Here is a 16,823-nt window from a genome sequence, read left to right on the forward strand (position 1 = left end):
ACCCTAGCCAGGCCTCTCTCCTGGTGACTTGTTGGTGACCTGGGGTGGGTCAGAGCCCACCTGGTCCCAGGAATCCCCCCAGGACGGGCCCTGAGTGGGGGCTCCCCTCTCCGGGTACGGCCCTGCTGGAGTCTCCAACCCCCCACAGCCTCAAGCTTGGGTTCGGGCTGCCCGCCTGGGTCCCTATCGGCCACCCCACTGACCTCCGGGCTCAGGCTGACCCACTTCTCTAGGAAGCCTTGGTGGGGAGTCCCACCGCTGCTCCGGCTCTCCAGGCACTGTCACCGTGCCGCACTGTCACCATGCCCTGTCCCCTCCTTCCCTCCCGGGAAGGGCTCCCCCACCCCCACTCTCTCCCTTCTCTTTCCTGTTCTGCCACCTGGTCCCCCCAAAACACACTCTCATCCATCCTAGAGGATTGGAGGGCCTGGGGTGGAGTCTGCCAGCTGCCTCCCTTCCCGACTCCCCTTCCTGGGTGAGGGGACAGGCCCCCTGAGGTCACAGGCAGGGGCACGATCCCGGAACCTGACTTGCGGGCCACCCCATCCACCAGCTGCCTCCCAGGAAACTCCCGGCAGTGGAGGGGGGAGGGTGTAGGGGGTGGGGTGCTGTGTCCTGCCTCTTCCCGGCTCCCCTCCCAGGGCTGCCTCCATATGGTGTGCGCAGAGAGCCATATTGCGTCCAGCAACACCTCCCCTGCCTTCCTGGGACAGCTGGGGACGCCTGCGCCTGCACCTGGTCAGAGCAGGCTCCAAGCTGCCCCCCATCGTCGGGGTGCCGGGGGGTAGCGCGCGGAGCCCACCCTAGTTTCCTCAGGGGCCCCCCACTTCCGCCTTCTGGGATTTGGGGGAAGGGGTCTGAACTGGATCTCCTTGATACCACACATGTAAATGGAAGTTTCTAGACGAGTCAGTCTCAGATTCTGTGGCTGTAACTTCTTTACTCTTTGACCAAAGAGCTGTGGTCCACAGGGGGCTCCCGGGACCCCTGCCCCATGGCCAGCCCCGACCCTGACCACCGTCTTGGGGCGACCCCTGGGGCTGGGCTGGGGGCTGGCCGGGCTGGGAGGGAAGGTTCTGGAGCCGCGCAGCTGGGAGCTGACGTGAGCAGTGACTGGCTCAGGGCTTCCGGCTCTGCCTTATTTGGAGGCAGTTCCGGGTGGGGCCGCGACTGGCACGTCCTGAGCTTTTCAGAGACACCCTTCCCCTCCCGGTTATTTTTAGGCCCTAAAAGAATTCTTGGGGAACTCGCTGCCCCCCACACCTCAAGAAGCTGCAGAGCTAGCCTCGGAAGGGCTCTCAGTCACCCAGTCCTGCTGCCACAGTGCCAGAAGGGAAATTCAGGCCCAGGGGGGGGGGGTGGCCCAAGGTCTAGGCCTTCTGCCCCCTTCCCCCGCCCACCTTTGGCCCTGCCCTCATGGCCTGGCCAGTGCCATGGGACACCCCAGTGAGGGGAGAGGGGCCCCAGCCGGGGACCCCCACTGTGCAGGAGGTCTGAATTCCCTTGGTCTCCGGCAGGCAGTGGCAGAGCAGTAATGCAGGGCCGGTCCTCCAGTCATGACCAGTGTGCCAGCCTGTCCTTTCAGGGCCGTGACACTCTTCCCAGGGCCTAAGGTATGACCTCTGCAGGGGTGGGGGCGGGAATGGCAGCCAGGGACCCCAGGATTTTTTTTTTTTTTTTTTAAAGATTTATTTGAGAGAGAGACGGAGAGCACAAGCAGGGGGAGGGGCAGAGGGAGAAGCAGTCTCCCCACTGGGCAGCACCTAGTCCCATGACCCAGAGGTCATGGCCTGAGCCAAGGGCAGACACTCCTGACTGAGCCCTGTAGGCGCCCTGGGAAAGGGCTGCGCGGTAACCCCCCAGGGTAGTGGGAGGCAGCTGTGGTGGGATGGCGGCTGCCTGGTCAGCTCAGGGGAGCCGCACAGGCGCCACGTTCCCCAGACAGAGCTCCAGGTTTAAGAGAAGGTCCCAGGGAGTGGGGTGGGTGCAGCAGAGCCGGGAGGGCACTCCCAGCTCAGGGAAGGTTCCGGAACGTAGCCCTGGAACGAGCGTGAGGCTCGCTGAGGATTGGCTTCTCTGTGGAGGCAAGCCCGTGTGAGACGCAGGGCTGGGGAGGTGATGGGAGCCCGAGACGGGACCTTTACCTCGAACGGGGCCCGGAGGAGCCCGAGGGTGCTGTGGGGTGGCCCCACTGCATGGCTGGGGACAGGAGCCTCTCCTACTGCAGCTGGCCGGCAGTTAGACAGGAAGAGGGACTTCCTGATGGCCCATGCTTGCTGTCGGCTGGGCAGCTGGGCCCAGGAGGCCTGGGGGGACTGGGCATGAAGGCTTTTCCAAGAGTCCCCAGCCACCCAGAGGAAGGGCCACTCCATGCAGGGGTGCGGGAGCTGCCTGCCTGGGTAACTGGAGGGTGGCCGCCGCCAGCGCACCTGCCCCCCAGGAGACTCAGGCTCTTGTCATTGTCCTCCGGTGCCTTCCTCTTTCCACCCTCACGTCTGTGGGGACACTGTCCTCGCCATGCCAGAGCCACCACCACCAGCACCGGGATCCCTCCCCGCCACCAACAGCACCACGAGCTCCCGTCACAAGTGTCCCCACCAGCTTCAGCTGCCCACGCTCCCGCCCACTGCGGTGATCGCCGCCATCGCCGGCCCCGTCGGCAGGGCACGGTGGTCCTGCTGGCTGCAGGGGAAGGGAGGCCCAGGAGGCGGTCGCGGGGTTCCAAGGAGGACGGCCTGGGGACAAAGGTGTGGACATGATGAGAAAAACAAGGTTCAGGGAAAGGAGTGGCTTGTGGTGGAGAAAACAGGAGAGGGAGGCCCACGGCTGCCCTTGGGTGACCTCCCCCACCGACGGGAGCGTCCAGAGGTTAGGGCCGGGGAGCTGCAGGGGAGCATCACTCAGACACGTGAATCTCCATTTCCTCCTCTGGAGAGGGTGTCAGGACCCTGTCTGTCCAGCCCTGAGACAGCTGGATGGACACAGAGGGCCACCCAGAGACAAGCTCTGGGCACACGGTGGTCACTGGCCTGGAGCCGTGCCCACACGGGGCTCACGGCAGAAGGCAGTGGAGACAGACCGGCGCAGGGAGAATCGGGCTTGGACGGTCCAGGCCGCTTCCTGCACCCTGGGCGGCCGAGAGGACTGGGATTTCTAGGCGCTGTCCCCATGCCGGGTGGCCGTGGAGCACTGAACAGCTGGGAATGTGGGGCCTGGGCAGGACAGAGGGTGTGGCTTCTCCTGGAAGGACTCAGCCCTGGGGGGGTGGGGCGGGAGGAGCAGGACGGAGGGGAGCCTCAGCCGAGGGTCCAGGCGCTGAGCCACTCCCACTACAGGTGGGGAGCCCAGGCCGGGTGCACCTGATTTGTTGGTTTCTTCTAGGTTTTCTGTGGTGCTTGTGATCAGGGCAGGGGAGATCAGGTCACTTCCCAAGAGCAGCGGGGAGCCCTGCGCTCCGTGTTCCCCTCATCAGGACAGTCTGCACCTGGACCCCAGTCCCCAGCCCTTCCGGCTTCCTTCGGCATCTGCGGGGGACGAGGGAGCCGGCGCAGGCCCCTGCCCTCCTCTGCACCCCAAGGCTGGTGGGGTTGGAGTCTGAGGCCTCTCTGGGTGGGGGCGCGCGGACTGCAGGGGGTGTGGGGGGAGATGCCGCATGTGAAGGAGTGTGGGCGCATCCGTGGTTGGACGGACTTTAACAAGCCTCCATGGGGGCGGGTTTCGCTGCCCAGTCTCTCCAAAGGGGGTGTTTCAAAGTGCCCCAGACCGGGGCTGCGTGCCCTGCCATGCCCTCCTGGCTGTCCACTCTCCTGGTACTTGCGGTCCCTCGGTCCCCAGCAGCCACGCCTGGTCACCAGCGGTCCCTCTCCTTCCTCGGTCGCTGTGGTCACCACCCAAGGCGGTCCGGAGCGCCGTGGGCACCCACGCTGGGCGGCTCCGCCATCCTTCTGTGAGCCCGGCCTTGTGTTCACCTTGGGTGACATGGTCGGGCTGTCATCTCGGGGTGCAAACGGCCCCCTGCGGCCCGCGGTGGGAAGCGCAGCCGAGGGGAGGAGCCTGGCTCACCGGCCCTCCGTGCCTGGCAGCGCCCAGCCGGGCTCCCGGTGTGGGCTCAGGCCGCCCCCTGCTGGAAGCACGCGCGCGAGGCAGGCATTTCTGCTCTCGGAACAGGAGCATCTCCAAGTCCAGGCTCAGAAACTGGCCAAGCTGTGGGCCACTGGCCAAGCTGGGAGGTGGCAGAAGGCTGGGCTGGATGGGCAGGGGGCGCGGCTCTGGGCATGTCCAGTTTGTCCCTCACGCCTGCCCCAGGACCAAGAGGCAGGTGCATGGGCCAGCGGTGAGGCAGTGGGTGCAGGGCCTGGAGGAGATCCGGGGCAGATCAAGGCCGGCTGGAAGGAGGGGGGCCCCGACGCCCAAGGCTCCCTCCCTCCGTCCACGTGCTCTGCTCCAGTCACAGACTGTTCCCCTGGCGACGGCACCAGCACAGGGAAGTCCCACGCCAACGGCTCCTGTGGGTCTAAAGGTCTGCGGTGCAGACAAGGGGACCCAGCATTGGGGGGTCCCCATCAACGTTCCCACAGCGCCCTTGGGGGCCGCATGATCTCAGGCCTGGACGTCAAGGTCCACACATCACGGGCTCCTGACAGCCAGGCAGGGGGCAGGGGTGGAAAGTCCATGGGGCTGTGGCGTGGGCTGCAGAGAGAGGCCACACAGACGGGACGTGGGTTTTTAATTCTTTTTATTGAAGAAAAGAAAAGGAGAGAAAAAATAGATTCCCCACCCCTGCTCTTCCCGGAGTGGGCTTCTAGTCCTGCCCCTGGGGTCGGCGCAGGTAAGAGAGAGGACTGTGCTCTCCACCTGGGTCTGGGGAGGGGCCCCGGGCCCTGGAAAGGTTGGGGGGGGGGCTGGCTGCTTCTCGAGGGATAGGGGTGTCTAAAAAATGGTGCCAGGCCAGCTGGGCCAAGCGGGCTGGTCCTCTGCTGCGGCAGCAAGGCGGGCCTCCTGGGGATGCTGGCCGCGCTGGGGCCGGCCACCGTCCGCTGCGGCCCGCCCGCCCGCCTGCCGGGGCTGGGCTGGAGAAGGGCAGAGTCTGAGGCATCTTCCGGCCTCCGGAGCCCTGTGCCCGCCCCCCGGGCCGCCGGCGCCTCCTGTCCCGTCTGGCTCTGGTCCCAGCACTGCGGGCCTCCACCTGGCCGCCGTCCGAGCGCCCTGAGGCCAGGACGCGGGTCTGGCCCGCAGCCCGAGAGCACGTCTGAGCCCGTCCCGTGGCAGGAGCGGGCAGAGCAGCATCCCTCCTCGTGGCCCGGTGCGAGGCCGCCGCCCACCTGCTCAGACCTCAGTCTGGAGGTCGATGATGTCCTGGCCCACCAGCGGGATCGTGGCGCCCGACTTCTCCCACTCCACGCTCCGCAGCTCCAGCGGGGACGGCGGCAGCGGCTCCAGCTCCTTCTTGACCCACGCGGGCGTCCCGTGGGCTTTCCGAAGGCTCTCCCAGGGCCGCTTGTTGGGCGTCTGCTGCTTCTCCGGCGGCTGGCCGATGGGCGGGGGGGGGGGGGGCGGAGCAAGAGGAGAACGGAGGGAGCAGGGGGAGAGAAGGCGGAGTCGGAACCGGGGAAGGAGACAGAGCAGGGAGCCCCCCGCTATGGGGTCCGGGGTAGGGGGCGACAGCCTGCTGTGGAAGGCACCTGCCTGAAACCGCTCCCTTGGCCGTGGCTTTCCTAAGGAGATGCCAGACTATTCCCCAGTGCACGGCCTTCCCCTCCCCCTCCAGACAGTCCCCCAGAAGCCAGTGCACTGCCTCCCCTCCAGACGGGGTGGGGGGCCCCAGAAGCCAGTGCATTGCCTACCCCTCTCCCTCCAGACGGGCCCCCAGGAGCTAGTACACCACCTACCCCTCCAGACAGGCATCCCCAGAAGCCAGTGTGCCCTCCCCCCTGCCCAGGAAGGCCCATGGGCTTGTCCTGCCCTCCAGAGTCTAGCATGGGCTGGGTCAGGCCAGCATCTGGGAAAGGTCGCAGGAAAGAATGAATGAATGAGGAGGATGGGAAGAAGAAAGGCAGGAGACAGCCTTACGTAAAGGCTCTCCCACAGCACGCCCCCATCCTGTGCTGCCCCCCCAGCGCCCCAGGGCCCTGCCCTTTCCCCCCGCAGACCTTGCTGTCCGGACCCAGGGCCTCCTTGTCCTTCTCGGCGTGCTGCAGCTTTCGGTTCAGGTCCTGGAACAGGTCCTGGTGCCGTTTCCGCGTGTGCATGATTTTCTGCAGGGTGGGAGGGGGCGAAGCCTGAGCCCGGAAGAGGGGTGCTGCCCCGCCCCTTCCTGCCTGCTGGAAGGGTTCAGAGCGCCTGGCCTGGCCGTGTGGGGGAGGGGATGCCAGGACCCACCTCGAAATCCAGTTCCGCATACCGTGATTTCCTCCGCTGTGGGGAGAAGGGGTTCGTGCACGTTTGCAAGCAGTTCCCTAAAACCTCCCAGGCCACAGGTCCCGGCCTCTCCTTGCCTGAAGATGGGGGAGACCAGGGACCCCCTCGCCCCAGGCCTCCTCTTGGGGTCTTGCCCGAGCCCTGGGGTCACGCCTCTGTCAGCCCTGAAGCTGGGCCCTTTGCGGGCCCCCTGCTGCCTCAGACAGCGCGGGCGGCCAAGAAGATGCTGGACAGGAGGCGGGGCCCCAGAGGTCAGTGACCATCACAAGGAGGCTCTCGGCTCTATGACAACCTAGGGCTCTGGTATTCCAGGGCCTGAGTGAGGGTCAGTCTACAGAACCTCGTCACCACTTTCTGTCCCAGCTCAGAGGAGCTGGACTGTCCTCCAGGCTAGGGCCGGTGCTGGGCGAGGGTCTCTGGCTCAGCCAGCCCACGACGTGCGCCCAGGGACAAGGAGCATGGGACGCAGGCCAGCGGCCCAGCTGAGAGGCCCCCCGAGGCCGTGAACCAGGAGGAGGGAGCATGGCCTAGGGAGGTGGGGCTCCCTGAGGGCGCTGGGCGGTGCTCCCCGCTCCAGGCTCTGACCCCATGTTGCACAGGCTGGGGTGGGCTTAGGGTCAAGTCTAGGCTTCAGGTCGTTCTGTGGAGGGACTCGCTGCTCTGACCGCAGGCGCGGGATGGGCTACACTTGAGCTGACTCCCGCCCAGCTCGGTGGCCTCTGCAGTGAGGGAGACCCCTGTTCCGGCAGAGGCCGGGCACCCCGTGCCACGGGCCCAGCAGGACGAGGGCAGCGTGGCTACAGGACAGAAAGAGGACGGTGGGCGGGCGGAGGGAGTCCTGGGGACGCCCCGTCAGCAGCCGGCTTGTCCCCCTTCTCGTCAAGGGACACCTGCCAGCAGCAGGGAGCCGGGCCGCTGGTCCTCAGCATCCCCAGGCCCCGACTTCCTAGCACTGGCCGTGGGCCCCACCGGCTGGGCCGTGCACCCAAACCAGCGGTGCCCACAGCAGGCCCCGCTCCCCCGCCCCTCCCCCCGGGTCCCCGGGCCGCCCTCACCTCAAGGGAGCTCACGGACAAGGTGGAGACGTTCTCATTCCTGGTCCCGGCCCCCGAGCTAGGCCCCGGGTGGGCCGCGGGCTCCCCAGGCTCCCCCAGGCTGGGGGGCGTGGGCTCCAGGGTGGGGGGTGGGGGCGGGGGGGGCGGCGGCGGCGGGGGCTGGGCAGGGGGGGCCTCCGGGGGCCCGGCGCCCGGAGGCTGGCGGGTGGGTGGGCTGCGGGCCGGGAGGCCGGCGTCGGGGGTCATGTTGAGGTGGATGAGGCGGGTCTGGGGCATCTGGTCCAGGTGGATGCTGTGCTTGGCTTCCTCTGGGGGCTTGGGCCGCAGCGTGGCTGTGGCCGTAGGCAGGATGACGTAGCTGGTGTCCAGGGCCTTCTCCTGGGCCCGGCTCAGCTCCGAGTCCAGCTTCTTGAAGATGTCCCCATCGCCGGCAAAGGAGGACTTGGGCGCCCTGTCCTTCTTGAGGGTCAGGGAGTGGTTGGGGAAGTCTGGCAGGGGGCCGCCCGGGCAGCGGGGCGAGCCGTGCAGGTGCAGCTTGGACACGTTGGCGGGCAGGCTGTTGAAGTTGGTGGGGGGCACCTTGGCGTGGGCTACCTTCAGCTTCTCCTCCTCGGGCAGCGACGGCCGCTTGAGCGTGCCGGTGATCGTGGCCGTCCGGCAGGCTGCGATGTCCTTGTTCAGCACTGTGGGGAGAGGTGGGGGTGGGGGTCAGGGTGGCCTCAAGGGTGCCCCGGCCAGGCCCCAATCGGGCACATGCCCTCTGACGGCTCTGGAGCTGCAGTTCCTGGCGCTCGCGCCCCACAGGCCACCCCGGCCCTGGTCAGTGGGGGCCTGCCCTGTGCTGTCTGGTGCCACGGCAGCCCGACTTCCTCTGCTGTTTCTAATGAGGCTGGAAGATGGGGTGCTTCTGCCTGCCCCCACAGACAGGAGAACAAGTGACGGCCACCCACACACTGCTCTCCTGGCAGCCGGGAGCCCCTGAGAGCCCCGCAGCCAGCCCATGTGTCTTGGAAGTGCAGGGACACAGCTCCTCATGGAGGGGGAGGTGCTCCTGGGGTGCCGTGCTGCAGACGCCTAGCTGCCCCACTTCTGCTCCGCTGCAGGGGAGGGGGCCGCATGACCTCCGAGCGGGGCTCCCATGGGCCCACCACCCACCTTGCCCCTACCAATCAATTTAGCCTCCTGGGCCGGCAGAGAGCACAGAGCTGCTGGGCCCAGCTCTGCACCCGTGCCCCGCTCAGGGCCCGTCCCTGAAAGCCTGTTGTGACCGCAGGGCCCTCTCTTTGCTGACCACACCCCTGCCCAGCGCCCACACACCAGCGGTACTGTCTGTCGCCTGCCGCCCCCTGGGCACACAGCCTCCCAGCGGTGGCCGGTCCCTCGCCACCCCGGGTCCTCTCCCTCTGCTCCGCCAGCCCCCAGCCCTGGCTTGTGTCCAGCCTCCAGATGCCGACATCCTCTGGGCGGCCGGCGGGGGACCTGCCATCTTCCCCGCCAAGCCTACGCCCCTGCAGCGTCCCTCCTACTGGGGTCTCTTGTCCTCCTGAGCGCACACGAAGCCCCATGGACCCGGGACGCGCCTCTCCGCTCAGACCCAGGTGCAGGCTGACGGCGCTCTCAGCCCTACCTCCAGACTCCTCGAGATCCCCAGCCCCCCCGGTGTGCCCCCCACCCCCAGCCACTAGCTGCTTGAGAGGCCACAGGCCCCGGGCCAGCTGACTGATGAGGAAGAAATCAGAGGCTCGGAGAGGTCAGGACCACCTGAACAGGGCTGGACCCCAGCCTCTGAAGGCCCTTGAGTCTCGGGGTCACCTCTCAGGACGGCTGCCTAGACCACATAAGACCAAGACAGGAGATGGAAGACCATTCTGTCCAGTTCCTCACTCAACCCAACCAAAGGCCACCTCTTCCAGGAAGCCCTCCTGGGTCCACCTGGCAGTAGCTGACACTCCCAGCCTAGGGCCGCCCCAGCCCCTGCCTCCATGGCTGTCTTTAGACTCTCTCTGACGGATGCAAGGCAGTTGTGGCCGGCTGGGTCTCCACAGTTCTGGAAGATACTGCCTGTCCCTGCCTCAGATGCCCGTCCCTGCCCCAACCTCCTGGCTCCCAGGACAAGGACCCCTGAGGGGCTCCCTCTCATTGGGCAATCGAGTCCCTTTTTCCATTTGCTTCCAGAAAACTCAGCGCTAGCCCAGGGTCCAGTGGTGGGTCCTGCCCTGTGCTCTCCCCCCACTCCTGCTGCCGCCCCCCCCATTCTGAAAGCCTGCCCAAGCCTCCTCCGTGGGGCTAGTGGGGGCGGAGACATGAGGACCACACGGAGTATGGGCCCTGAGGGAAGGCAGGCAGGCGTGGGCGGCGAGGTGGGTGACAGGGCGGAGGCGGGCAGCTCCCCTCACACAGCTTGCCCAGCCCCACGGCCCCTCCCAAGATGGTGGAAAGCCAAGAAGAGGAGTGTGTGTGCGGCCGCCGAGGCAAGGGGCACGGCAGGGAGAGGACAGGGCCAGGCCCCGCGCAGGGAGTCCACGGCCTGCCCCCGGGGCTAAGAGCTCTGCCCTGCATAGCGCGGGCCTCACCCCTGCTGAGCCAGAGCTCCAGGACCGGTTTCCACAGATGGGGCCTGCGGCCACAGGGCAGCGGGTGGGGAGGCAGGAAGGGGCGGGTGCGGCCCGGGCTGAGGCGGGCGCTGTGCAGACCCGGCCTTCTGGGCAGCGTCCCCGCCGGCTGGGCGAAGCGGATCCCGCCTCCCTGCATGGGCTGGGGCAGGCCGCGGTGGGATGAGGACAGACACGTGAACAGACAGACGCACAGAGAAAATTAGAAGCACGTGGACCCAGGCGAGGGCCACCTGTCGCTCTCACCTGGCCGGCGCTCACCTGATCTACAGGCCAGATCCACGTCCTTCTCGAAGTCAGTCTGCAAGACAGAGGCGGGGTGGGGTGAGGGCCCGTGAGCCAGCAGCCCGGCTGCTGCCCGCACCGGGCTGGCGGGAAACGGTGGAGCTGAGCTATACCTCGGAGGCATGTGAGAGTGTGTGAGTGTGTGTGTGTGTGTGTGTGTGTGTGTGTGTGTGTGTGTACACGCATGCGCAGGAGCTCCCTCCCGGGCGTCGGCGGCTTAGCTGGGCCGTGGGGGGCCAGTCCCATGGCAGCGCCCTCACACTCTCTGCCTCAGTCTCAGCCTCTGCCTCAGTCTCCCCCAGGCCCTGGCTCCCTGGGACTGCAGCCCACTCTGTCCCTCACATCCCCCGATGGGGTGGGGGGCGCAAAGTGTCTCACGCTGGGGCCCCTGCGGCCCAGCCCGCCGCCTGCTGGTGTGCAGCTGGGGGGCCTGCCCCGTGTCACCTGCGGTCCTCAGCACAGGCCCTGGGGACGAGGAAATGGAGGCTGGCCGGCCAGAGAGGCAGAACGGGCTTCGGACACGGCCGTCGGTGCCCGGGTGACACCGGCCGTCCCTTGAGCCGGAGGCCCTGCTAGAGCGTGTGCCCCATCCCAGCCTAGGAGCCCCGCCAGTGGGAGTGGGCAACCAGTCCCCGGCCTCAGAGCGCCTGGTGGGCGGGGCACCCAGGCCTCGGCACCACAGGCCAGGGCGTGGCCTTCTCAGGGGCGGGGGGTGGGGGGGTGGGGGGGGGTGGAGGGGCTGCGGGGCTGGGTCCTTGTCTCAGACCTGGAGGTTCCCTCTGCGCAAACGCAGAGGTGGGCTTCTGGGAAGACTTCAAAGTCTGAGGTCAGAGGTCAGGCCGGGAGCAGGGCCCGGGAGTCTGGGACCCCTGCCCTCACCCCTGAGGATCCAAGGAGCCTCCGCAGGTCCACCGGCTGGCCTCTGCTGAGGCCCTGCCTGGGACGCTCACGGCCCCCGTGAGGAGGCTGGGCACCCCAAGGCCTGAGTGAGCAGCTCCTGCCAGGCCCCCAGTGACAGCGCGGAGAATCCAGCCCGGGCACCACCAGGACCTGAATGGGAGGCCTGCCGGCAGGAGCCGGGGGGAAAGTCAGGGAGGACTTCCTGGAGGTGGTATCTTAGTGGACACCCGCGAGGCGGGCAGCGGGGTGGGAGGGCCGCGCTGTGCCTCAGGCTGAACGGCAGGTGCAATGCTGGAGGGACCTGGCTGGGAACAAGGCCATGGTGGGGGCAGGGTGCGTGCACAGCCCAGGCTGGTCCCCTGGATGGAGACGGAGGGAGCCCAGCCCCATCCTGGCCAGGCTGGAGGGCGATGAGGGGGCGTGGGAGGAGGCGATGGCCCCAGGAAGCTGGCATCCGGGCAAGCACGCTGCGGTAGCGGGGGTGAGTGTGGGCCGACGCCAGCCCCCGCTCCTGACCGTCTGGGTCCTGCCCGCCCCAGACCCCGGGCCGGGGATGTCACCTTGGCGAGCCTCAGTGTCCCCAGCCTCACACTGGGCTCGGAGCTCTTCCCAGGGGCCGCCGGAGCCCAGAGCAGCGCAGGGAGGCAGCGCTGGGGCGCGCGCGCTCGGAGCCCTACCATGAGCTGGGCGTGGCCGTTCTGGAAGGAGCCCCCTGAGTCCCCGTTGCCCTCCTCCTGCCGGTCCACCACGCGGCACTTTACGGCGTCCTGGACCTGGGGGAGAGCAGAGTGGTCCACGGCAGTCCCCGACTGTGGCCTCGTGAGTCGGTGGTAAGGCCGGGGCGAGCAGCAGGGCGGTGTCTCCGCGAGGGGAGCCTGCGTGCGGGGCCCTGCCTCCCTTCCCTCTTGCAGAGTCTCTCTGTGCCCTTCACGGGCACCTCGACCCCCCGTAAACGTGCCACGGCCCTCCCAGCCTGCCGTCAGGCTGCAGAGGGCACTGGGGTCCACGCCGTCCAGGCAAGTCCGGGGCTCCGCCTCACCCCCTGGAGACACCCGAGCGTCCACAAGGGCCCTTGGGGGGCACAGCACGTCTGTGGGGCACGCTCCATCAAGGGAGGTCTCACGTGTTACGGCCACGGGCTCTTCAGAAAGGGGCCACCCAAGCAGCCAGCACAGAGCTTGTCCACAGAGGACAGGCAGGGCTGGTCAGCGTGAGCAAGGAGTGAAGGCCGGCCCCTTCTCTGCGGAGCGCTCTGGGTGTGGGCGGAGCAGCGAGCAGTGCCCGCCCTCAAGAAGCCGCCCCTTCATGGCCATGATGTGCAAAGGGAACAAGGGGAGGCACAGGGGCGGCGAAAGCATGGAGGGGGTCCTGGAGGAGGCATCCGGAGTCAGCGGGGGAGCTCTGGGAGGAGGGTACGCTGGGGGTCCCGGGCTCCCAGACCTAGACCCAGCGTAGACCTGGGGACCTGGCCACACAGCTGATGAGAGGCGGTGCTGGGGTCTCGCTGGCTCCGGGGCCGCAGGCACCCGCCAAGCCTCTGGCCTCCTGGCAGGTGTGCCTTCCTCCCGTGCGTGCACTCACTGACCACCTAGCAAACATCTCAAGCACCTCCCGTGTGCCCAGTGGAGGCAGGCCACCATCCAGGAGACAGCAAAGGGAAAGCACTCTCTCCACTGGCACGAAAAACAGATGGTCTCCCCAAGTGCCTCATGGCCTCCTCCTCCAGGAAGGCCACCTGGCCAGCCTCACCCCCTCTGTTCCCCCCAGAAGACTCAGATGACCACCTTACTCATCCACCTCCCAAATGTTCCGCGCCCACTGCGCTGGCTGAAGCTGCCCGGCATCGCCCGTACCTGCCCCCTCCCAGCCTGTCTTCCTCAGCGCGGCCCCCTGGAGTCCCGCCTACAGAGGCCGGAGGATGGAGGCCCTCTCCCGACTTTTCTCTGCCCACAGGGTCCCTAGCCCAGACCCCACGTGTGAGACCCGGGAGATGAGAGAGGCTGATGGGGAAGTCCCGCCCTCCTGGCAAATCAGGTGTCTCTGGGGCACCTGACTCTCCCCCGCATGGACCCCCGCGCCGGACCGTCCTGCTTCTGTTCCCGGGTTTTAAGTTCCTACAAGCTCCCTCCTATTCTCGGATGTTCCTCCTTGGTAACCTGCCATTTTTGTCTCAGAAGCTGGGCAGCCAAGGGCAGTTGAGGGCCACAAGCAGCGCCTTTGCACCTGGGGAGTCGGTGGCGTCTGGCCCCACCCCACCGAAGCCACAGTGAGAAGCGCGACCATGAGTCAACATGGCCGGAGCCAGGCACGCGTGGGGCCGGGGCTGGCAGCCTCTCCCTCTCTGCGGATGCCGGTTCGGGCCATGTCGGGGGCCCGTGGCTACAAGGATCTGACTTTCTGGGCACAGGCTCTCCGGATCTCAGAGGAGATGCTCACGGCCACCCCGGCATTTGCATGCAGGAGCTTGTCAGTGGGGCCGTCCCAACACCAAAAACGCGGGCTTCTTGTCCTCCCGTCACCTTCCCCCCGCCTGGCGGCCTCAGGGGACAGGGTGCTCCCGGGACCAGGGCCCCACCTGGGACAGTGGGGCTACACGGGGGGGATGCCAGGTGGGGGCGGGGCTGCCAGCTCAGGACGGGGCTGAGCTGCCCCGAAGTGCACCGCCAGTCGTCCGCGGCATCCTTCCCTGGACGGCCCGGGGGCCCGGGAGCCCCTTCTAGAAGTGCTCTGGCTTTGGGCTGTGATGCAGCGGCTGCCTGGCCTCCCGCACTGCCAGCTGTGCACCCGGCTTCCTCACGTGGACTGGGCTCATGGCCCCTTGTCTCTCTTTCCCCCAAAACCCAGGGTTCACTGCAAAACCCTTGTCCTGTTCTCATCTTTTCGAATCTAAGTGCTCTCCAATCACTCTGCTATCTTTCCAGGAGGTTCCAAAGGGAGAGGGAGAGAATTCGGCGGTTCCGCCCCCACCCACTCCGGCACCTTCAGCCTCACCACGGCCCCTCCCGTCCATGCCAAGAGCATGTTTCTCCACATTTCAACCCTCCTAAGGGGGGAGCAGGTCCCGGACCTTAGCTGCTGTCACCGGCAGCCAGCCGTGGGGACAGGCGGCTGAGGCCCTCCCTTGCTCCCATTCAGGACGGGGGGCTCAGCTCTGCTGAAAGCTGCACATGTCTCCGGGGCTCTGGGTCCCAAAGACTTAGGAGGACAGAGCCCCCCTCACCGCCCAAGCCCTCCAGGGGCGCAGGGGGCGTCTTCAGGAAGAAGGATGGACACTAGGAGCCACTAGGACCGTGTGCCGGCGCAGCCTCGGGGCCCGCCATCAGGCGTGGCCCGCAGCAGCCCCGGGGGTGCCCACCTCTCTGCGCAAGATGCAGTGGACCATCACTATGACGAAGCCCTCCAGCGAGTCGAAGACGGCGAACAGGATCTGGAAGAGGGCGGAGCGGCGGTCGGTGACAGCGAGCACAGCCGACATCCAGGTCAGCGCCAGCAGCGGCAGCACCACGCAGGAGCTCCACAGCGAGGCCCTGGGGACAGCGCAGCGGGCGGCTGCGTCAGGGCTGGCCCTGGCCGCCCTCTCCACCCCCCACCCCTGCTGGACTTCTCCTGCTCTCCCCCCTCTCCCCTGCGGTCCTGGTGGTCCCTCCTGGGGAGCAGAGTCCTGCCCCAACCAGCCCAGCAGCTGGAGCCTCTGAGCGTGGTCCCTGGAGGCTGGGCAGCGGGGAGGGAGGGAACCTCTCGGGGACACCCAGGTTCCTAACTGTCCAGGAGGACACAGGAGGGATGCCCACTGGAGGCGGGAGCTGGGGGGCCGCGGCCCCTCCCGCGTCCAGCCTCCCGGGCTCTCTGCGCCACCCCCGCCGCCAGGGGATCAGGGCCCGGCTCTAAGACGGCTGTGGAGGGGGTGTTCGGCCAGGCCTCTGAGCTCTGAACAGAGATGGGGAGAGAAACACAGAGGACCAGAGAGCTGCTCCAGGAGCACAGAGGGGACAGACAGACAGACATGGCCAGACGGAGAGGGGAGACAGAGACACAAACAGAGACCCACGGGCGCTTCAGCTCTTGGCAGGCCCCGCTCTGCTGGTCCCCAGGGGAGACGGGCCTCCAGGAGTGCCCGAGGCAGGCACTGCCCTCTGCCGCCGGGTGCCTCCCTTCGCCACTGTGGGCTACACCGTGGCGGCTCTGAGCCTGCCTCCGCCGGACGGCGCTGTCACTGTGCCGAGTCCTCGAGGCGCGTGCTGAGGGCAGATGGCTCCGGCGGGACGGCTGGCGTGTGGCAGGTGTCCGGGAAATGTGCCTGACCCCACCCTCACCACAATGACGACCTCCAGCGTATGGCCGCCTGGGCAGGAGATGGCTCGCAGGGGCTCCAAGGAGCCGCCGGGGCCCTGTCATCACCGGGGTGGGGGCTGAGGTCAGGACCACCGACTCTCCTCCTTACAGGACAGAAGCAGGAGCCGGTGGGGCAGGAGAAGCAGGGAGTGGGCAGGGGGGAGGGGTAGAGGAACATCGGGCAGGGCCAGGATCACAGGGGCCATAGGAAGGAGCCGGGGGGCGGGGAGGGGGTGCGGACACAGGCCCGATGGGAGAAAGGCTAGAAGGACCGTGAGTCCAGCTTGGAGAAGGACCCCCGAACCAGCAGGACCTTAGTTAGGGGGCGGAGGCAGGGGCCCTCCCCAGAACTGTGTCCCTGGCTTCTGCACCTGTCTGTCCGACCTGGACACGGGCACAGAGGACAGGCCCGCCTCCTCCCCCTCCGTCCCGCCCCCCATTCCCTCCCCACTCCCTGTGCAAGGACCCAGGTCCCCGTCCCGGCCCCAGCCCCATTTCTGCTCCAGCACAGCTCCCTGGCCAGGTTCCCCGGGGGCTCAAGGCAGAAGCCCTCACAGGAGCTTCTGAACGAGACTTCACAGACCCGCCTCACCTCGCCTCCTAGGGTGGAGGCCCAGGAAGCGGGCCCTCCCCAGCTACGCGCACTGCCCTCCCCAACCCCGAGGCTCTGTGGCTCCGCATGGCGGGTGGGGCTCCCTCGTCTCTGCCCTCCCTTCAGAAGCAGACCTTCTCTGGCCGTACTCGGAGCAGGAGGGTCTCATCCTGCTGGGAGTCACGCTCCTTGGGGCCTGGGGCCTGCGGCCGGGGGCAGGACCCCCGCGGCCTGCGGCCGGTAGCAGATGGCTGGGGCCAGGGGACCCAGGAATCACTTCGGGTCCTGCAGCCCAGCCTCTGTGGGTTCTGCCGGGGCAAAGGGCTGCACGGAAGAGCGGGTGCGGGCCCGGGGGGGTGGGGGGGCAGGGGAGCTGGCAGGGAGGCCCGGGGCAGTGGCACCGCCTGGCCCTTTGGAAAGTGCAACGCCCCTACGGTGGGGGCGGGAGTTGGGAGCGGTGGGGGCAGGTGGGGCAGAGCCTCTCAGGGAATGTCCCCGGGGCTCTCACGACAGGCCTGTCACGGGGCAGAGCAAACAGTACGTATCCTCCTCCGGCCCTGTCCCCGCCGGCCGTCCTCCCACAGCTTTCTGCCTCACGGGACCTGACCTGCCCCGAACCTGCAGCCGCCA

The 16,823-nt window shown here is 67.6% G+C and overlaps 1 protein-coding gene across 2 annotated transcripts in view; it reads right to left on the minus strand.

Moving 5' to 3' along the window:
- Positions 1-4,718: 4,718 nt before the first annotated feature.
- The window catches only part of ADGRB1 (adhesion G protein-coupled receptor B1), a 75,421-nt gene continuing 63,316 nt past the window's right edge, over positions 4,719-16,823 (minus strand). For both annotated transcript variants that reach the window (XM_082720424.1, XM_082720423.1), the window contains exons 25-31: positions 14,625-14,796; positions 11,947-12,042; positions 10,346-10,385; positions 7,473-8,155; positions 6,379-6,414; positions 6,150-6,254; positions 4,719-5,526 (exon numbers count right to left, since the gene is read on the minus strand). In XM_082720424.1, coding sequence (XP_082576550.1) covers positions 5,326-5,526; positions 6,150-6,254; positions 6,379-6,414; positions 7,473-8,155; positions 10,346-10,385; positions 11,947-12,042; positions 14,625-14,796 — 1,333 coding nt within the window. In that variant the 3' untranslated portion in view covers positions 4,719-5,325. The remainder of the gene's footprint in view (positions 5,527-6,149; positions 6,255-6,378; positions 6,415-7,472; positions 8,156-10,345; positions 10,386-11,946; positions 12,043-14,624; positions 14,797-16,823) is intronic.

The sequence above is a fragment of the Mustela nivalis genome (assembly GCF_964662115.1).
Source record: "Mustela nivalis genome assembly, chromosome: 2".
NCBI lineage: Eukaryota > Metazoa > Chordata > Mammalia > Carnivora > Mustelidae > Mustela > Mustela nivalis.